The sequence below is a fragment of the Oryctolagus cuniculus genome, chromosome 4 (assembly GCF_051225735.1).
Source record: "Oryctolagus cuniculus isolate XC-2025 breed Fujian yellow rabbit chromosome 4, ASM5122573v1, whole genome shotgun sequence".
Classification (NCBI taxonomy): domain Eukaryota; kingdom Metazoa; phylum Chordata; class Mammalia; order Lagomorpha; family Leporidae; genus Oryctolagus; species Oryctolagus cuniculus.
In genome coordinates this window covers 48,252,422-48,274,745 of record NC_142870.1, presented here as the reverse complement: position 1 = coordinate 48,274,745, position 22,324 = coordinate 48,252,422, and the positions used below count along the sequence as shown (strand labels likewise).

General features: G+C 41.4%; 2 protein-coding genes across 7 annotated transcripts in view; one reads left to right on the top strand and one right to left on the bottom strand.

The window, feature by feature from the left end:
* The window catches only part of ARL13B (ARF like GTPase 13B), a 101,475-nt gene extending 94,791 nt beyond the window's left edge, over positions 1–6,684 (bottom strand). For 4 of the 6 annotated variants that reach the window (XR_016232387.1, XR_016232389.1, XR_016232388.1 and 1 more), the window contains exon 1: positions 6,576–6,684. Coding sequence is in view for 2 of the 6 variants with exons in the window: in XM_008267087.5 (XP_008265309.2) it covers positions 6,576–6,658 (83 nt within the window). In the remaining 4 variants the exon portion in view is untranslated. The remainder of the gene's footprint in view (positions 1–6,575) is intronic. The other 2 variants (XM_008267087.5, XM_008267086.5) reach the window with 2 other exon arrangements.
* PROS1 (protein S) overlaps positions 6,119–22,324 on the top strand; it is an 85,087-nt gene continuing 68,881 nt past the window's right edge. The window contains exon 1 of the mRNA XM_002716756.6: positions 6,119–6,296. Coding sequence (XP_002716802.3) covers positions 6,221–6,296 — 76 coding nt within the window. The 5' untranslated portion in view covers positions 6,119–6,220. The remainder of the gene's footprint in view (positions 6,297–22,324) is intronic.

Below are 22,324 nucleotides of genomic sequence, written 5' to 3'. Positions count from 1 at the left end.
TCAGTTTCTACTTTTAATTATATATTTTCAAATCCCAGTAAAAGGAGACCAGTGGGAATTCTTGTGTAATCAAGGGAAAATAATGGTTTGGAACTAAGATTGATGTAGGTTTTAAATTATTCTCTGTCCTTTACGAACTCATGCAACCCTAATTCAAACTCATATGTAAAACTTATTTACATATATACAACTTACTGTCTCTGAATCTCTGTAACCCATCTGTAACATGAGAGCCCAAATAATTTTGCAGGGATGCAAATCCTGTACTTTAAAATAAAATATAGGGTTGCTAAATGATGAAATAAGATAAATAAAGCTCAAGTGCTATTTCTAATGAATAATAGCAGATTTTGTAGTTTCGTGTAACCTATCCTGTAAACATTTAATATACATATTCTCCTACCTTCAGTCTCCTTGGTAAGGGAATAGGAAAGTTAGGCAAGATGAAACCACAATTCTCCCTTAATTACAAGCCATTTTACTACTGTCCCTACTCATTGCTCTCACAACAGACTTTCCTTAACTAGTGGTTTTCAAACCATAAAAAGCTCTATTATTGATTATCATTATTTTATCTATTAACTATTATTAGGCTTCTGTCCCATCAACCTACTCTAAACATATTTTGTGATATAATATCTCTTCCTACTTACCAATCAGTTCTCTTCAATTTTGCATCATTTAATACCTTTAATACAGTTAACTCTTCTAAAACTCTGGCCTGCCTTGGCCTTCCACAATTATGCACTATCCTGGTTCCCTTATCTCCTTGGCCAGACTTCCTCTGGCTTTCTAAATTTAGTTTCTAAGATCTTCCTTTATCTACTGCTTTTTAAGAACATGTAGCTTTGGAAAATTTAATTATTACCTCTGAGTCTTGAAAGTCATACTATGTGACGTTTCCTTGAGCATTTCTGGAACTATATCCATTTTTCTAAAAATGTGAGTATGCTCAACACCAGCTATACACTTCTAGTGCCAACATATAGGCAGTCACTTAGCTAACTATGGTGGTTCCGTTTATTCAGTATCATAAGTGGTGTGGTAGATACAAATGCTGTTAAGCCATTTCTAGTTGTTATAGATGGATGAGACAGTTATTCCCACCCTCCTTAAGTCAAGAGTGCCATGTGACATGATTTGTCCAATGAAATGTCAATGCTGTGTCACTTCTTGGTGAAGTCATTTAGGAGCTACTGAGCAATTCTCCATGTTCTGTCCTCTTCCCTTTCAATGGTAATTGGGGAAGCCTATGTTGACTTGGAACTACTAAGTCAAACAGCATAGAATACTGAGCCAAAACATGGAAGGCAGTTGCTTGGAAATTCACACTTGCAGTAGTAGACATCTTATGAGCAAGCAATAAATAAAAAAGCACTGCAAATTTGTGGTTATTTTACCACAGTATGATCTAGTTTATTCTGAATGATGAAACAGTTTTGCTGCTATCACTCCTTCATTTCATGATCAATATTGATATTTTGGGCACAGGTTCCAGTTCTCGCTGCTCTACTTCCCGCCCAGCTCCATGCTAATGCTCCTAGGAAAAGCAGTGGAGGATAGTCCCAGGGTTTGAGCCCCTGCCACTCACCTAGGAGACCTGGAAGAAGCTCCTGGGGTCCTGGCTTTGGCCTGGCCCAGCACTGGACATTACGGCCATCTGGGGAGTGAAACAACACATAGAAATTCTCCCTCTCTCTCTCTCTCTGTCTCTGAAACTATGACTTTCAAAATCAACCAATCTTTAGGGGAAAAGTCACTTAAAAAACCTGAAAATTTTATCTAAAGATGTATTATTAAATTTATTTGGGGTGGTTTTCCAAATTCAGTATTACAGTGTGGGATGCAAATTTCAGCATTGACAACTATTGCTGGCATCGTGATGCATATTTGTGGTACTAGAAAGATACTCATTTTCAATTGAAGAGTTAAGAAGAGCAAGATTTTTCTTTCACCTTCACTGCCTTCTTCTATTCATACTATTTCTATTTTTTATTTCTGTATTAGAGATAATTTTTATGAATATTTTTGAATTCTGATTTTGGAGGTATTTTCCTCCTTCAGAAAATTTGAGATCTCAAAGTTGCTATTCTCCTCCTAATGCCTCCTCATAAGTTGTGCAGATTCCCAAATGGGACTTTTATCTTTAAGAGTGGCCTAGGGGGCCAGCGCTGTGGCATAGCGGATTAAGCAGCCACCGCCACCTGCAGCGCCAGCCCGGCTTCTCCACTTCCAATCCAGATCTCTGCTAATGCTTCTGGGAAAGCAGCAGGAGATGGCCTGAGTGCTTTGGCCCCACACTGGATACCAGATGAGGCTCCTGGCTCCTGGTCTTGGCCTTTCCTAGCCCTGGCCTTTGCAGCCATTTGGGGGGTGAACCAGCCATACTAAGATCTCTCTCTCTCTCTTTCTCTCTCTCTCTGTCTCTCTCTCTCCCTTTCTGCCTCTGCCTCTCCTCTGTAACTCTTTCAAATAAATAAATAAAATCTTTGTTAAAAAAGTCATGGTCTGGGGAAGACACTGTGGCATAGTGGGTAAAGTCGCCACTGCAGTGCTGCCATCCCATATGGGCACCAGTTGGAGTTCCCGCCGCTCCTCTTCCAATCCAGCTCTCTGCTATGGCCTGGGAAAGCAGTAGAAGATGGCCCAACTCCCTGGGCCCCCGCAGCTTTACGGGAGACCCGGAAGAAGCTCCTGGCTCCTGGCTTTGGACCAGCTGAGCTTTGGCCGTTGTGGTCATTTGAGGAGTGAACCATTCGAATGGAAGACCTCGAATGGAAGACCTCTCTCTCTCTCTCTCTCTGGCTCTACGTCTCTCTGTAACTGTCTTTCAAATAAATAAAATAAATCTTTAAAAAAAAGTCATGGTCTAAATGCATTTCAATATTTTATAATTAAATATAGTACTTAATGATTATTTAGCTTACTATAACCCAAACAATTCTGTAGAGATTAGCATTGGATTTATATTTAAATCATGTGGGGATGAGAATGAAGTGGTGAATAGGTAGACCTGGACCTGGTGTTGTCAGACAAGCCAAAAAGGAAGGGAATTTAAAAGACAGCGGATTTATAGATATATTTAATAATTCATTTTTGAATGAGTTGAAGAGGTTCAGAGGGGGTGCCACTCCAAAATGTGCCACTTTGGCATGTGTATAATTTTGAGTTAAATACAATCCAGAATCAGCAGAAGAAAATACTCCTTATTTTCCCCCAACTTCCTAAAATACAGCACAAGTTTTTTCTCTTTTGTAGAGGAAATTTACATTTATTAAGGAAATTTCCCTTAGTAAAAATATAAGTATCTGCAGCAGGAGGAGAGCTAATTTTTATTATCTACATAATAATATTTTACTGACCATCCCTACATTTCCTCCCCTTGCCTTCTCTTAATTTGCAGCATCTGTTCCCAGAAGCCTTAAACCCCTATCTCTTTGGATAGCTCGGGATGATATGCAACAAGATCATTTGGCCACCTTCTTGAATCTCATATTTTGTGACTCCCATTTGTATATGTGTAACTGAATATTGTTTTCTCCTGGTAATTTTTCTTAAATCAATTTAATTCTTTGAACAGCCAGACCTAGAAAGGCAGAGAAAGAAAATTCATCTTCTACTAAGTGAATGAGAATTCCACAGCTCATGCTCTTTATCAGAAAGGGGATTCTAGGGGATTCTAGTGTCAATTTCCATCCAGCTGAGTCACAGAACCAAAAAAAAAAAAAAAAAACAAAAACAAAAAAAAAAACTAGAGCCCGAAGAGACCCTTGCAATATGAGTGCCCTATCAAATTTCACTCAGACACAAAGGAAATCAACTGATACTTCATTTGGCCAGATAAATACTAAAATATTCGTTGAGTAGTACTGTTTGACTCATTCTAATAGCTTTATATGTTGTTTCTTTTTTTTTTAAAGATTGATTTATTTATTTGAAAGTCAGAGTTACAGAGAGAGAGAGAGAGAGAGAGAGAGAGAGAGAGTTTTGTGCCTCTGCTCTCCCAGGAGCATTAACAAGGAGCTGGATTGGAAGTGGAGCCAGTGGAACTTGAATTGCCACCCACAGGGGATGCTGGCATTGCAGGCACTGTACCACAATGCTAGCCTCTATATGTTATCTCTGAAAATCCTTACATTAACACTATGAAAACTTACTCTTGGGGCCAGCATTTTGCCATACCAGGAAAGCTGCTGCCTACAATGCCAGCATCCCATCTTGGCACTGTTTTGAGTCCCAGTGTTTCCACTTCTGATCCATATCCCCGCTAATGCACCTAGGAATGCAGCAGTGGATGGCCCAAATCCTGGAAGAAGCTCCTGGCTCCTGGCTCCTGGCTTCTGGCTTCGGCCTGGCCCAGCCTTGGCCACTATGGCCATTTGGGGAGTGGAACAGTAGTTGGAAGATCTAACTACTTTTCAAACAAACAAAATGAATATTTTAAAAAACCCTTACTATTGGCCGGTGCCGTGGCTCACTAGGCTAATCATTCGCCTGCGGCGCCAGCACCCCGGGTTCTAGTCCCAGTTGGGGCGCCGGAGTCTGTTCCGGTTGCTCCTCTTCCAGTCCAGCTCTGCTGTGGCCCGGGAGGGCAGTGGAGGATGGCCCAAGTACTTGAGCCTGCACCCTCGTGGGAGACCAGGAGGAAGCACCTGGCTCCTGGCTTTGGATAGGCACAGCATGCTGGCAGTAGTGGCCATTTTGGGGGTGAACCAACAGAAGGAAGACATTTCTCTCTGTCTCTCTCACTGTCTAACTCTGCTGGTCAAAAAAACAAAAAAAAAAAAAACAAAAAAAAAAAAACAAAAAAACCTTACTATTATTAGCATTTTATTTATACAATGAAGGTTTAGAGAGGTCATGAAATTTAATTTCTTAATTATTTATTTGAAAGGTGGGGGGGGTGGGCTATAACTTTTAGTTATCTCTATGGGAGGCAAAGAGACAAAGAGATCACCCATCTGCTTCACATGGCCACATCAGCAATGGCCAGGTGGAAGCCAGGAGCTCAGTCCAGGTCTGTGGCTGGCAAGGATTGAACAAGTTGAGCTATCACCAGCTGCATCTCAGTGTGCACATTAGCAGGAAGAAGGGATATAGAAGGGAGCCAGCACCTGAACCCAAGTACACCAAGTACACGGATGTGGGATGCTGGCTTTTTTTTTTTTTTTTTTTTTTTTTTTTTTTGATTTACTTATTTGCTTGCAAAGCAGTTACAGAGAGAGAGAGGAAGGGTGAGAGATAATTTTCATCTCTTGGTTCACACCCTAAATGGCTGCATTGGAAGCTAGGAACCAGGAACTCCATCTGAGTCTTCCACATGGATGGCAGGGGCCCCAGCACTTATCTTCTGCTGCTTCCCCAGGATATCCATTAGAGCTCACGGGCGATCATGGGATGCTGTCATGGCAGGTGGCAGGTTAACCCTCAGAGCCACAGTGCTGGCCCAGGATGTCGCTGACATCTTTATCACTACACCAAATGTCTGCCCCAAGTTACACAACTAATTAATGGCAGAGTATGCACTGCATTTGAATTCAGGCAGTTTAGTTACAAAGGCAGCTTTAAACACGTTTAAAATATGTTCCATCAGTACAAAAACTAGCGGTAATGTGCAAAACCCAAAATGAGTTGTTCGAAGGTGACAACTTCAGATGTCACCGAAATACTTTTTGCAGTTTTTTTAAAGCCATAAATACAAGACCACAACAAAGATATGAACGATCACAAACATCCTATATTCTTCCATTCTCCTTCCTCAAGGTCCTCACTGGCTTCCAAGTTCTGGGTCACATCCTCATCCTCAGCACTTCTTCTAAGCCCGGAGCTCCTGTCCTCTGAGCTCTCAAAGCTCTCTCTCGGCCCTGCAGCCTGGGTGGCCGGAGGTTTGGACTGCGTGTCCTTCCTCCGTGGAAGCAACCGCAGGGACCTGGGGGCGGGCGAGGACGCAGGTCTCGGCTGTGTTTACCGGGCTCGCAACGCTGTCCCTCAGCCCTTCCCCCCTAGCCGCAAAAGCTTCCTGGAAATGTCCTTGTTATCACTTCCCCCTCTAGGGCTGGGGGCTGGGAGCGGGCGGTCCCCCGCCCCCAGGGGTGCCTCCCCGGCGCCGGCGCGCCGCAGTCCACCCAGAGCAGTGCCAGGGCTCGCAGCTGCGCGCGCGCCGAGCGCTCGGGCCCCGCGGCACGCTCCCGCTCCCCGCCCGCGCCTCTGCCGCTTTGCAATGAGGGTTCTCGGGGGGCGCTGCGGGGCGCTGCTGGCGTGTCTCGCCCTAGTGCTTCCCGTCTCAGAGGCAAACTGTGAGTAACCCATAGCGTCTTGTCTTCACCCTCGGCCAGCACTGCCAACCGGGCTACGTGCGCTGGTGGCAGGATTTTCTCCTCTCGGGCGGCAGCTTCCTCGGAAGTTTCCCGTATGTCCCCACAGCCACGCAGCTGACGGAGGCAGCCTCGGATCCTGGAGCCAGCGGGCAGAGTCCTGGTGGGACAGGGCCTTTTTTTTTCCCCCCTCCTCTGTGGAACTTAGGTGTTGCCTGAACCTGGGTGAACCTAAGAATCTAAAGGAATTTGGACACCTACCTGTTTCCCTGCTGCAGCCGCAGGTCCCAGTCATAGGGCAATGATGAGCACATTCCAGAGAAGAAAAGCAATCGCTGTTCCATCCCTTAGGACAGGCGCCTGCCCCCAGCCTGCACCCTCTCCTGCAACCAGCCTCCCTTTTGCAATTTCTGGACTTTGAGCTTGGTTTGCTTTTCTCACTAACATCGACAAATGTTTTAGTATGGCGGAAGGTTTGCACACAGTAGATGTGTTTTTATAACCTTAGAATGCAAAGATTGTTAAATATTGTTATTTCTCAGACCTTTCTGTACTGAAGATTTTGACAGTGCGTGCCACTAGTTTGAGTGTGCATGAATTCTTTATACTTTGTATTTTTATGTTCCCATGCCAGATCCGTGGCAAGATACTGAGTTTTCCCAGTATACAAATACAAAAGAAATGGCCCAGTTTAGTTGGCAGTTGATTTGCTTGCTTCCTAAAGTATGAGTATGTTCATGAACTAAAAATGTATCCTTATGCTATGTTTTATTCTCAGGAATTAGCATGGGAGACATTACTGTGACTTAGAAATAACTTTAGTCCCAAAGTAAGCTTTTTGATAGAAGTTTTGATAGAAGTTTCAGGAGAAGTAAATACGAATTTACTAACATTCCGTTAGTTTTATGAATTAATGATCAAGGTGAATTAAATATTTTAAAATTCTAACTTAAGGGTAAAGACATTATTTGTTGATCTTATAAGAGCATTAAAGAACTCTAGCTGAAGAATTTCTTAAATCCCTATCATTAAGCCTGTGTGCGACTTCATGCACTCATTATCTAGCATATAAGGAATGCCAAATTCTAGTATATTTGCTTGGCAGTCAGCCTTCTGGAGAGTGCAAACAGGCTAAGTGGTTTGAGCCCCTGCTGTTTGTCATCACAAGGATTTTCTAGAGCCTCTCTTTTTGTACATAATGTTACATTTTGAGTGAATCTGGAGGGGTAAAAATGACCTGTGTGTGTGTGTTATATAAATATATGTGTGTATAGAAGACATGGAGAATTACATATTATCTAGAGACATCTTTGGCATAAATAAATTAATTGTATGAGTATATCACAAAAAGGATAATTGATTCTTTAATGTCTGTCTAAAAATTTTGGTAACTTAATTGGATTACAAATCATGTCTTGATTTACTGATGAGAGAGATGGAATGTTTTTACTTAAGATTTTAAATTTGAGAAATAATTAGAACTCCATAATTCATTATGTCATGTGTAAAAATACAGTTGTGGTTCAAAGAAAAAAATTACAACTCACAGATTTATTACCAAGAGAATTTTTAGAAATCACCTAGTTCAAGTTCTCTATAGAGAAGTTGAAGATATTAACTGTCTTTCCAGATATCGCACACACACACACACACACACACACACACACGGGGACTTCAAAACAGTTGTGGAAAGTGAAATTAAAAGATGCTTATTTTTGTTCATGAAAATTTGACATCCATACATGAATTTGCACTGAAATAAACATCTTTAATTACATTTTCCATAAATGTTTTGAAGTCCCCTCGTGTGTGTGTATGTGTGTGTGTGTATGTGTAGAGATAGAGATTAAATGAGAGATAAAAGTGTGTATATTTTCAGTGTATACTATGTACATATTTTAATCATTCCTAATTAATGACCTGTAGTGAAGGAAAATAGGAAATGTCCATTTTGGCAGGTCCACTCTGGCTGCTAGTTTACTCCCCAAATGACAGCAATGGCCAGGGCTGGTCAAGGCTGAAGCCAGGAACCAGGAGATTCATCTGGGTATCCCACATGGGTGGAGGGGCCCAAGGACTTGTACCATCTTCCCCTGCTTTCCCCAGCACATTAGCAGGGATCTGGATTGGAAGTGGAGCAGCCAGGCTTCTAACAGGAACCTATGTGGGATGCCAGCATGGCAGGCAGAGGCTTTACGCACTATGCCACAGCACCTGTCCCCACCAGGACATCTTACAGGCCAAAATGACTGACAAGCAAGAGAGTCAAATGACTTTAGAGTTTGCTGTTTTTCCCTTGGTTATAAGTTTTAGTTGGTATTCATAATTCCTTCACTACCCATTTAATTTCCCCCAGGAAGTTGTTCATTTGGTTTGTGTCTGCACAGTGAGATGAACCACGCCCTTATTCAGCAAGAACCTGGCCTTCTTCCTACCCATGGATGTTCATCCATAGCCTCTCTTCTGTTTCTGCTATGTGTAATAGTCGTCATCCTGGAATCTTGGAGGAGCTAACCCTGAAGTCTATGTGGCAAAAAACATTATTTTGCCTTGCTTGTTATCATTTCAGTATCATCTTATTGTTCTATTGTTGATAAAGATAAAGAGCTCCAATTGTCTACACAGCAGTTTCAGCTTTGATTTCAATTGAACATATATTAAATATCCTGGTGAATTCATTCCTGCTTGGTTTCCAGATTTCTAGATGAATAGAACCTAGTTGGAAGGAAAATAAGTAAAAACATCAGACTAGCTCACTGTATTCACTTCCTAGAACCACCATAACAAGTATCAGACACTGGGTAGATTAAACAAGAAACATTTCTGATCTGCCAATTCTGGAGGCTACAACTCTGAGATCAAAGTGTCAGCAGAGTTGCTTCCTGTGAGGGGCATGAGAGAATCTGCTTCATGCCTTTCTCCCCGCCTCTGGTGGCCTCACATGTCCTTTTTCTCATGGATGACATTAGTCCTGTATCTTATCATCTTCCCTTTATGTTCATATGTTCCCTCCTGTAAGAACACCAGTCATATAGGATTAAGAACTACCCTAAGGATCATCTTAATTTGGTCATCTGACAAGACCCTATTTCTAAATAGAATTGCATTCACAAGTATTAGTGTTTAGGACTTAAACATCTTTTTAGGGGACACGTTCACACTTTAAGTCATTAAGCATCAAATCATGATCAGTGTTTCTTCTCTTTCTACCTTCATTCCTCACCTGAGTGCTTTTGCTTTAGGAAAACAGCACTACAGGGCCAGACGTTGAGGCACAGTGGGTTAAGCCACTGCTTAGGATATCCACGTCCCATATGAGTGTGAGTTTGAAACCCATCTCCTTCACTTCTGATACAGCTTTCTACGAATGTACTAATGATGGCTCTAGTACTTGGACCCATGCCACCCGTTTTTGCAACTGGGTGGAGTTCCTGGCTGATGGAATTGACCATCCCCAACTGTAGCAAGCATTTGTGGAATAAGCCAGCGGATGGAAGATTCTCTCTCTTTCTCTCTCCCTCTCTCCCTCTTTCCCTCTCTCCCTTCTACTTCTTCCCCCTCTCTCTGTCACCTTCCTTTCAAATAAGTAGATAAATCTATAAAAAACAAGGAGGAAAATAGCTGTATATTGGTGATGGCTGGTAGGAAGAATGCCCCACTTTTTTTTTTTTTTACCAAACTTTGGAAGACAATATAATGTCTCAAAGGCCAGTAAGAGAGTCCTCAATAATTAGTCAGTTCATCCTTCCATATGACTAGCTCCTTCCAGGTATTAGGGTATTCGTTAATATCAGTGAAAACCCAGATTATCATCCTCTGATTTATGTCCTTAATTATGATGTGAATTCTGTAGTTAGAGGTACTGTTGTGTCTTAGCATAAAACACTGGCTGATTTTACCAGCAGTGATGCTGACAGAAAAATTAAATCCAAGTACAGAACAAATATCTCTTCCTCTGAGTACATACTGCTGCTAGCCTGTGATAGAAGAGCCCTAATTAACCAGCCCTTCACAAGGTGCGTTAGCAGGAGAGCGGAAATGGCAGTGGAGCAGCACTCCGGTATTAGATTCTGACATCCCAAGCAAGTGCTTAACCCCCTGTGTCCCAGTGCTGGCCCCCAGAAGCATCCTTAAACCAGAGAATTCTATTAGTTGAACATAGGTCTCTCTTTATGAGGCCATAGAAGGAAGTTGATGGAGGGGAAGAAGTGGAGAGAGTGAATAACCTGCAGACAACTTAGTTATTTCTTTAAGCTCTTGTTATTCATATCAGTGAATTACAGTTTGTGCTGTCAACACTATATTTTTGTCCAGATGAAAAGGTAGCATCTGCTTTAAGGTGGCCTATCCAAATCACATTATCAATAGAGAGAATTATATATATATATATATATATGTATTTGTATATATATATATATATATAATGTGTGTGTGTGTGTGTGTGTGTGTATATATATATCCCATTCACTGGTTCATTCCCCAGATGGCTGCAGTAGGCAGAGTTGGGCCAAGCTGAACCCAGGAGCCAGGAGTTTCATCCAGGTCTCCCACATAAGTTTCATTGGCCAAAGCACTTGAACTATTTAGACCACTGCTTTTCCCAGACCATTAGCAGGGGGCTGTATAGGAAGTGGAGTAGCTGGTATCTGAACTAGTGCCCATATGGGATACCAGCATTGCAGGGGATAACATAACCCACTAAACCACAAAACCAGCCTCTAATTTTAGTTTTGTAAGGTACCTACATACTACTCTCCATAATGTCTCTACTAATTTATATTCCCACCAACAGTGTATAACAATTTCATTTTCTCTACATCCTTACCAGCATTTGTTATTGTCTTTCTAAAAATTTTCATTTATTCATTTTATTTATTTATGAAAGAGAGAGAGAGGGAGGGAGGGAGAGAGAGAGAGAGAGAGAGAGAGAGAGAAACAGACAGAATGATGCAGATAGTTTGCCAGTTGCCCACAAGAGCTGAAGCTGGGATAGACTGAATCCAAGAACTCATTCTGGGTCTCCTGCATGGATGACAGGGATCCAAATACTTGAGTTATCAACTGTAACCTCCCAGCGTGTGCTTTAGCAGGAAGCTGGAAGGAAAAGTGGAGCAGGAACATGAACTCAAGTACTCCATTATGGGATGTGAATGTCTCAAGTGGTAGGCTTCTTTTTTTTTTTTTTTTTTTTTTTTTTTTTTTTTATTTTTTTGACAGGCAGAGTGGACAGTGAGAGAGAGAGAGAGAGAGAGAGAGAAAGGTCTTCCTTTTTGCCGTTGGTTCACCCTCCAATGGCCGCCGCGGCCGGCGCGCTGCGGCCGGCGCACCGCGCTGATCCGATGGCAGGAGCCAGGAGCCAGGTGCTTTTCCTGGTCTCCCATGGGGTGCAGGGCCCAAGCACCTGGGCCGTCCTCCACTGCACTCCCTGGCCACAGCAGAGGGCTGGCCTGGAAGAGGGGCAACCGGGACAGAATCCGGCGCCCCGACCGGGACTAGAACCCGGTGTGCCGGCGCCGCTAGGCGGAGGATTAGCCTAGTGAGCCGCGGCGCCGGCCAAGTGGTAGGCTTCTTAATCACTGTTTTTTGATTTGCATATCCCTAATAGCTAATGATGCTAGGCATTTTTTCATAATTTGTTGAAAATTTGCATTCTTTTGTAGAAAAGCATATATTCATATAATTTCCCACATTTAAATTATATATTTTTTTATTTTTTGAGGTTTTATTAGTTTCTAATGTATTCTAGATATTAGTCCTTTGTCAGATGAATAGATTGCAAAAATGTTCTCCCATTCTTTAGGTTGTCTCTTCACTCTGTTGATTGTTTTGTATGCTGTGCAGAAGCTGCTTAAGTTTTTTTATTATTGGGACCAGCATTGTAGCCTAGTGGATTAACCTATCACCTATGATGCCAGCATCCCATGTGGGTGCTGGTTTGAGTTTTGTCACAAATATAGACATGCAGACCAATGGAACAGAATAGAAACTCTAGAAATCAACCCATTAATCTGCAACCAATTAATCTTTGACAAAGGAATTAAAATCACTCTCTAGAGAAAGGACAGTCTCTTCAACAAATGGTGCTGGGCAAAATGGATCTCTATTTGCAGAAGTAAGAAACAATACCCCCACCTTACACCTTATACAAAAACCAACTTAAAATGGATCAAGGATATATATCTATGACCCGATTCCCTCAAATTACTAGAAGAGAACTTAGGAGAAACTGTGTAAGACATTGGCATAGACAAAGACTTCTTGGAAAAGACCCCAGTAACACAGACAATCAAAGCCAAAATAGACAAATTGGATTACATCAACCTGAAAAGCTTCTGCACTGAAAAGGAAATAGGCAACAAAGTGAAAAGGCAGCCAACAGAATGGGAGACAATAATTGCAAACTATACAACAGACAAAGGATTAATATCCAGAATCTATAAAGAGCTCAAGAGACTCAACAACAACAAAACAGTCTTGTTTAGAAATGAGCAAAGGACTTGAACAAGCATTTTTCAAAAGAGGAATTTTAGATGGCCAACAGACACATGGAAAAATTCTCAGGATCACTAGCCAACAGGGAAATGCAAGTCAAAACCACAATGAGGTTTCATTTCACCCCAGTTAGAATTGCTCCCATATAGAAATCAACAAACAGTAAATGCTGGTGAGGATATGGGGAAAAAGGTACTCTAATTCACCCTTGATAAGAATGTAAGCTAGTACAGCCATTGTTGAAAACAATAGGGGGATACCTTAGAAAGCTAAAAATAGATCTATCATATAACCCAGCATTCCCACTCCTGGGAGTGTACCCAGATGAAATTAAATAATCATATTAAAGAATTATATGTACCCCCCATATTTCTTGCAGGTCAATTCACAATGGCTAAGATATGGAATAATCCCAGATGTCAATCAGTGATGGCTGAATAAAGAAAATTATATATATATATATATATATATATATATATATGGAAAACTATTCAGCCATAACAAAGAATGAAATCTTGCCTTTTTCAACAAAATGGATGCAACTAGAAACCATTATTCTTAGTGAAATGAGTCTGTCCCCAAAAGACAAATACCATGTTTCTAATATCTGTTACTGTTGAGGAACAGTGTTCTTTTTCCTCTTAGAATTTGTTGAACTATTTACTTAGTATAGGGTTCATCTTATGAGTATAAAAAAAAACTGAAAGTAGATTTTTATAAAAACTAAGAGAGAGAATAAGAGAGGAAGTAGGAGGAAGGGTATGTATGTGGGCAGGAAGGAGGATTGAATGGGAAGTATCACCATGTTCCTAGATCTGTATGTACAAAATTCATGAGATTTGTTCACCTTTAAAAATTTTAAAACAAAATTATCCCTTTTTATTTGTGGCTTCTTTTTTATTGATAAATCCAGCTAAAATGTATTAATTTTGTTTACTTTTTTATGTAGATATAGTTATTTAAGGTATACAGACAGACTTCATGAATTTCATATATACAAATTTAGGAACACAGTGATTCTTCCCATCCTACCCTCCTTCCTGCCAACACTCCCATGCTTCTTCTCCTTCCCTCTCCTATTCTCATTCTTACTTTATACAAAGATCTGCTTTCAGTTAATGTTATACTCATAAGATTAACCCTATACTAAGTAAAGAATTCAACAAACTATATGGAAAAAAAAAACTCACCCTCAACAGTCAAGACAAGGGCTGCTCAAAATCATCGCTTCTGAAAGGGTCAATATCACTGCTATAGATGACCTTTTAGGTACTCTATTAGTTACCACAGATCAGGAAGGATGCATGGTATTTGTCTTTTTGGGGTCTTATTTCACATGTGGAGATTCAGTTTTCCCAGAACCATTATTGAGGAGACTGTCCTTGCTTCCGGGATTGATTTTAGCTCCTTGGTCAAAGATAGGTTGGTTGTAGATGCATGAATTTATTTCTGGAGTTTCTATTCTATTCTTCTATTCCTTTGGTCTACCCATTTTTTTTTTTTTTTTTTTGCCAGCACCACGCTGTTTGATTATAACTACCATGTAGTATATCTTGAAATCTAGTATTGTGATGTCTCCAGCTTTGTTTTTGTTGTGTAAGATTGCTTTAGCTATTCAGGGTCTCCTGTATTTCTATATGAATTTCAACATTGTTTTTTCTAGTTCTGAGAAGAATGTCTTTGGTATTTTGATTGTAATTGTATTGAATCTGTAAATTGCTTTCAGTAGTGTGGACATTTTGATGATACTGTTTCTTCCAATCCATGAACATGGAAGATTTTTCCATTTTTTGTGTCTTCTCCTCTTTCTTTCTTTAATGTTTTGTAATTGTCATCACAGAGATTTTGACATCCTTGGTTAATTTTGTTCCAAGTCATTTAATTTTTTTTGTAGCTCTTGTGAATGGGATTGATCTTAGAAGTTCTCTCTCAACCATGGTGTTGTCTGTGTATATAAAGGCTGTTGATTTTTGTGTGTTAATTTTATATCCTGTCACTTTACCAAACTCTTTTATGAGTTCCAAGAGTCTCTTAGTGGAGTATTTTGGTTCACCTTTGTACAGAAACATGTCATCTGCAAATAAGGATAATTTGACTTCCTCCTTCACAATTTGTATCCATTTGATTTCTTCTTGCCTAATGACTCTGGCTAAAAATTCCAGGGCTATATTAATAGCAATGTTGAAAATGGGCATCCTTCTCGTTGGGAACGCTTCTAACTTTTCCCCATTCAATAAGATATTGTCTGTGAAGGTTGTGTCATGAATTGCTTAATTATGTTGAAGAATGTTCCTTCTATACCCAATTTGCTTAACATCTTTTCATCATGAAAGGATGCTATATTTTTTCAAATGCGTTCTCTGCATCTTGACATAATAATACGTTTTTTGTTATTAAGTTCGTTGATGTGATGTATCACATTTATTGCTTTGCGAATGTTGAAACATCCCTGCATACCAGGGATAAATCCTACTTGGTTCGGGTGAATGATCTATCTGATGTATTGTTTGATTTGATTGGTCAGTATTTTATTGAGGATTTTTGTGTCTATGCTCATCAGGGAAATTGGCTTATAATTTTCTTTCTGTGTTGTATCTTTTTCTGGTTTAGGAATTAAGGTGATGCTGGCTTCACAGAAGGAGTTGGGGAGGATTCCCTCCCTTTTAATTGTTTTGAATAACTTGAGAAGAATTGGAATTTGTTCTTTAAATGTCTGATAAAATTCAGCAGGGAAGCCATCCAACCCTGGGCTTTTCTTTGTTGGAAGGGACTTTATTATTGATTCAGTTTCCATCTGGGTTATTGGTCTGTTTTCGTTTTCTCTGACTTCATGGCTCAATTTTGGTAGGTTGCATTTGTCCAGGAATCTATCCATTTCTTCTAGGTTTCCCAATTTGTTGGCATACAGCTCTTTGTAGTAAATCATGATGATTCATTTTATTTCCGTGGTATCTATTGTTACATCTCCTTTTTCAGCTCTGATTTTATTAACGTTGGTCTTCTCCCTCTTATTTTTGGTTAGTTGGACCAATGGTGTATCAATTCTATTTATTTTTTCAAAAAAAAAAAAAAAACTGGATCTTTTTTTCATTGATCTTTTGTATTTTTTTGCTTTAATTTTGTTGATTTATTCTCTAATTTTAATTTGGTTTGTTGTTGCTTTTCTAGGTCCTTGAGATGCTCATTTATTTGGTATCTTTCCAATTTCTTGATGTAGGCACCAGTTGCTAAAAACTTCCCTGTTAACACCACCCTTGCTGCATCCCATGAGTTTTGATAAGCTGTATTTTTGTCTTCATTCATTTACAAAATTTTTTTATTTCTCTTTTGATTTCTTCTATGACCCTCTGTTCATTCAAGAATATGTCATTCAGTCGCCATGTGTTTGCATATTTCTAAAGATTCTTACGGCCAGGGAGCTCTTGTCAGTGCTAGAGGGTGGGGCAAGTATACAGGGTGACACCCACATTGGGCATGGTAGATCTCTTTTTTATGAGAGGGGAGGGTTTGATCAGCTCCGTTGGCATAATCACACCCTCACCTCCTCTTTTCCAAGGTGGGCAATACCCAATGTCCAAGTGCTAGCCCACATTGGGTGCAATACTCATCCGTGCTACCGCAAGAACCACACAAAGGATCCGTGCAGTCCTCAGTGTCAGCATGGATACTTCCTCAATGACTTACCGCAGATAATCAGGGAGCCCTGATCATGTGGAGCTGCCCCCAGTGAGTGCCCAGAGACCCAGCCACACCCTGTGCCCTTCAACACAGCCACAGTGTTCCCACAGTCCCAGCACACAAGTATCCCACAGTCACGAGGCGCCAAGAATCCATTGCATCCCGCCAGTCTGTCCTGTCCACAGAGAGGTGGAGATGCTCCCAGAGCCAGATGCCTGTGGGTGCTCCGCATAGGCAGTTTGTACCCCAGAGCCTGTGATGTGTTGGGAGGCTGGGGGAACTTCACAGTCCTGCATGGGTGCCCAGCCCCCTGTCAGTCCTCCCAGCCAGACTCAGGCCTCTCCTCTTGGTTGGTTACTGTGGTGCCCACACAAGTTAGCGCATCTGTTACATATGTCCAAAATCGCACCTGCTGTCTCTCAGTTGCCAGGCACCGATCTCAGGGTGATAGGAAGAGATCATGCCCCCTTTTTTCCTCTAGGTTGTCATGTACCTTGTCCCTCACAGGGCTCAGAATGGACTCCTGCGAGGCTCTGCCTGCAGCTGTAGGGAGTGCAGAGGCTGCTGCAGTCTGGTTTCATCTCACACTCCAGAGCTGACACTGAAACTCTCAGTGGCTACAATCCTGTGTTGTGTTAAAGCTTGTGCTGCACATCCACACCCTCCACATAGACCCACAGCGTCCCTCTTCCTTCGTGGAGTTCCCACTGCAGTTTTTTCCCTTTTACTTGAGATTGCACTCTCTCCACTTTTTTTTTTTTTTTAAACTACCTTCCCCTAGTCTAGAGCAGTAAACTCCCTCCCTATTCTGCCGTGGATTTCCGGCTATTGTTGTTTGCCTTTCAAATAAACAACTCTTGGTTTTATTGGTGTTTTGTATTTTTATTTAGTCTCTATTTCATTGATTGCCACTCTGACCTTTGTTACTTCTTTCCTTCTACTAACTTTGGACTTGGTTTATTCTTGCTTTCTTTTATTCTGGTTCCTAACTGCATGTGGCAGCTTTTGGGCTCCTATGTAAAGTGTATCTGAGTAGAACACCTAAAGATAGAACGTGCCTCAAAAATAAGAGATCCACCAAAATTTATTCTTCCACCTTAGTAACGGACACCCAGGTACACAACAAATTTTTTCTCACTTGGGCAAGAATATTCCAATATGATCAAACTGTTGCTGAAAATTGTCGAGTACTGTAAAGTCTATGGAAGGAATGAGAGTTTAGGTCTATAGTTGTTACTTGATCAGTTGATCTCCATAAGCCTCAGTTTTACAAAAAATAAATTAAAAGGCAGAGTTACAGCGAAAGAGCAGGAGACAGAGAGATATATAGAGAGATCTTCTATTCACTGTTTCATTCCCCAGATGGCCACAATGGCCAGGGCTGTGCCAGGCTGAAGCCAGGAGCCTAGAACTCCATTTGGGTCTCCCACATGGGTAGCAGAGGTCCAAGCAGTTGGGCCATCTTCCACTGCCTTCCTAGGTGCAATAGCAGGGAGATGGATGGGAAGTGGAACAAGCAGGACTTGAACTGGGCACTCATATGGGATGCAGGTGTCACAGGCAGCCTTTTAACCTGCTGTGCCCCAGCCCTGGGCCTCATAAGCCACAATTCTAATATGCTTTAAATCTTAGAGATTTTACTTCCCTGAGGCTAATACCCGATAATTACCACAGGTGTTTTGAATTTCTTTCATTATTATAATCTCCCAGGAAAGATATTTTATTTTTTTCAAGAAGCTCAGTCCTGTAAAAAAATTATTTATTTGATGGCAGAGAGAGAGAGCGAGAGCGAGAGAAAGAGAAAGGGAGAGCACATTAGCTCTCATCCATTGGCTCACTCCACAGATGTGCACAATGATTGAGGGGCTAAAGCTGAGAGCTGGAAAGCCAACCCAGGTTTCTCAAGTGGGTGGCAGGAAATCATCTACTTTAGTCCTCGCCACTGCTTCCCAGGATCTGTATTAACAGCAAGATGGAATTGGGATCTATAGCTGGTCGTGGGACCCATGCAGGTATTCTAACTACTTAAGTCAAACGCTTACCACAGGATATTTTGCTTTGCATTTGAGAAAGTAGGACAAAAGTTTACTATATGGAAACTACAAACAGAAGGATACAGAGTGGTTACAGAAGGATGTTTCTTCAAGGGCATCTCCCTTTCCTTCTTTCAAGGGGTTCTGGATCAGGCAGTTGACTCCTGATTGGTAATCAAAGAAAGATGGTGATTCTTTTGCATTGTGACTGAAGTACAACCTCTTTTGCCAACCCGGGATGTATTTGTTTTGTTTGTTCGTTTTTTTAAAGGCAGAGAAAGAGAGAGAGAGAGGACTTCCATCTACTGATTTACTCCCCAAATGACTGCAATAGCCCAGGCTGGGCCGAAACAAAGCCAGGAGACCAGCACTCAATATCAGTCTTTCATGTGGGTGGCAGGGACTCCAGTACTTGAGCTATCACCTGCTGCCTCCTGGGGTGCACATTAGCAAGAAGCTGCAATTGGAAGCAGAGCTAGGACTTGAACCCAGGCAGCCCTATTTGGGGTGTAGGTATCCCATGTAGTGTCTCAACCACTCTGCCAAATGCCTACCCTACCTACCAAGTTTTTATGTGAAACACTCAATGCAGTCATGGATCCCGCAACAGTGACCCACCCTAGGCAATCAGGGAGCTCCGAGTGTGTGGAGCCACCCACAACAAGTGCCCTGAGACCCATCCACACCCTGCACCCTCCCAGGCAGCCTCAGTGGTTCCACAGTCCCAGCACACAAGGCTCCCACAGTCACGGGGCACCAAGGATCCACTCTGCCTTGCCAGTCCATCCTATCCACAGAGAGATGAAGACATTCCCAGAGTCAGCAAACTGTGGGTCCTCCGCCCAGGCAGCCTAAACCCCAGAGCTTGTGGGGGCACTGCACAGTCCTCCGTGGGTGTCCAGCCCCCTGTCAATCCTTCCAGCCAGACTTAGTCGTCTCATCTTGGCTGGTTGCTGGGTGTGCGAACATAAGCTGGCTCAGCTGTTTTGTTCCAAAATGATGCCCATCCTCTCTCAGCTAGTTGCAGGGCACCATTGTCAGGGGGTTGAGGAGAGAGAGAAACTTGCCCCTCTTTCCCCTCTAGGTTGGCAGGTACACTGTCCCCCATAGGGATCCAGGCCAGACTCACACTAGGCTCTCCCTGCAGTTTTATTGCCAGTGGCTTGAGCTGCTGCAGTCTGTTCTCACCTCAGTCTCCAAAGCTGGTGCTGAGGCTCTCGGCCGCTGGGGTCCTGTGTTGTATCCACACTTGTGCTGCACATCCATATCCTCCATGTAGATCCCCAGCATCCCTCTAACTTCTCTAGAATTTCCACTGTGGTTTTCCCCCTAACTCTTCCCTGAGATTGCACTCTCTCCACTTTTTTTAACTGTCTTCCCCTAGACTTGAGCAGTAAGTTCCCTTCCTTTTCTGCCATCTTGGAATCTTCAATCTTTTTTTTAAAGATTTATTTATTTATTTGAAAGGCAGAGTTAGAGAGACAGAGACAGAGAAATGGATAAAGATGAGAGAGAGAGAGAGAGAGTGAGATTCTTTCCAGATGTCCACATCAGCCAGTGCTGGGCCAGGCTGAAGCCAGGAGCCCAGAGCTCCAGAGCTTCTTCTGAGTCTCCAACTTGGGTGTAGGGTCCCCAGCACTCGAGCCATCTTCTGCTTTCAGTAGCAGGGAAGTGGATCAGAAGTGGAGCAGCTGGGACTCGAACTGGTGGTCATATGGGATGCTGAGGTTGCAGGCAGCAGCTTAATGCACCATGCCACAGCTCCAGCCCCTCTCCAATAATTTATCTTCATGGTATTGGTAAAAATATAAAAACAATAAAATTATGACTTCCTGCATTTATATGAAATCTCTCTTTCCGAATGGTACATTTGGCATTTTCTCCGTCAGTCTCCCAGTTATCCTGTGAATGCCCCTCCACAGCTTTGGAAAAATGTTACCCTTGCTTTGACTCTATCAGAAGTTATCATTCTCTCCCTCTCTGCCTATTCTGATTTGAATTTCTTGAAAACTTCTCATCCTCCCACTAGTATTGCTGAGAATGTTAATGGTGATCTCATTATTATACCAACTGTAAACATTTTAACTCTCATTGTTAGTCACATTTTTCCAGCATTTGGATAGTGTGGAAACTCTCTTATCTTTTTGCAATTCACTTTTATGTCTGTAAACATTGTTGTCTTGCAGTTTTTTTTCCCTGTGTATGTATGTCTTCATATTTTGCTTTTTTTTTTTTTTTTGATGACCTCTGCTTTCTCTTAAATGTTAAGAGTTCCCTGAGGTCCAAATTTAAAAACACTTATTTTATTTTAATTGACAGATAGTAATTGCATGTATTTATGGTATACAGTGTGCTGTTTTGATACATGTATACATTGTGGAGTGATCAAATCAGGCTAATAGAAGTATCGCTCACATCAAATACTTATGATTTACTGTGGTAAGAACATTTAAACCCTCCCTTAGTTATTTTTGAAATGTACGATATATTGTTATGAAACTGAGCATCCATTTAGATTTTTTGGCTTCATTGGATATCTTTTACCAGCTTAAACTGCTAGCTCCTTTCTACTGATTCCTTAACATCTTAAAACTACTCAGGTAATCCAAGGCCATTTTCTGTGACTGTAAATGAATACCTGAGAGTTGGTAATTTATAAAGATTAATTTATTTCTTAAAGTTCTGAAGGTGGGGCACCCAAGAGCAAGGCCCTGCCTTCTGATGAGGGCCTTCTTGCACTACGTCACAACATGGAGAAGGCATCCTGTAATGAGACAGGGAACAGATGATAGCTCAGGTCTCTTTATCTTCTTATGAAGCCACCAATGCTGTCACAGGGACCGTATTCTCATGACCTCATCTAATCCTAGTTGCCTCCCAAAAGCCCTGCCTCCAAATACCATTAACATATGACTTTGGGGATTAAATTGCCAACATATGAACTTTTGGGGGACACATTCAAACCATAACACCAAGTATAATGCAATCTAATTTGTAAATACAGTTACATTCTAAAAAAATGCATCTGTAGTACCCATAATGCAATCAATGTAAATGTAATCAATAAGTATCAATGTAATGTTTTACCATATTCATCATCTTCTAAACTTTATCTGCCTATGTACACTCTTAGAAAGTACTGTGTAAGTACAAGAAGGGAATTGTGCCCTATATATTATGTTAACTTTATTTTTCACCTAAAAGTATGCTGACTGTTTTCTTACTGGTAAGTTAAAATCTACATCACCCTAGGTTTTCATTGTATTTATCCAAAATCATATTTTAGGATAATCAGATAATTTTTAATATTTTGCTTATATCAATAATAGTGTCATATATATATTATATTACAATATATATATATATATCACAGTGTTATATTTATACATACCTCCATGTTCATTTCTTTAGATCATTTCCTAGGAATAGAATTGCTAGCTGAATGTCTAAATAGCATGCCTATTTTAAAGGTTTTGCATATACCTTGTTAGATTTCTCTTTGGAAATCTGCTTTTTTTTTATTTTTTTTTTATTTTTTATTTTTTTTATTTTTGACAGGCAGAGTGGACAGTGAGAGAGAGAGAGACAGAGAGAAAGGTCTTCCTTTGCCGTTGGTTCACCCTCCAATGGCCGCCGCTGCAGCTGGCGCACCACGCTGATCCGATGGCAGGAGCCAGGAGCCAGGTGCTTTTCCTGGTCTCCCATGGGGTGCAGGGCCCAAGCACCTGGGCCATCCTCCACTGCACTCCCTGGCCATAGCAGAGAGCTGGCCTGGAAGAGGGGCAACCGGGACAGAATCCGGCGCCC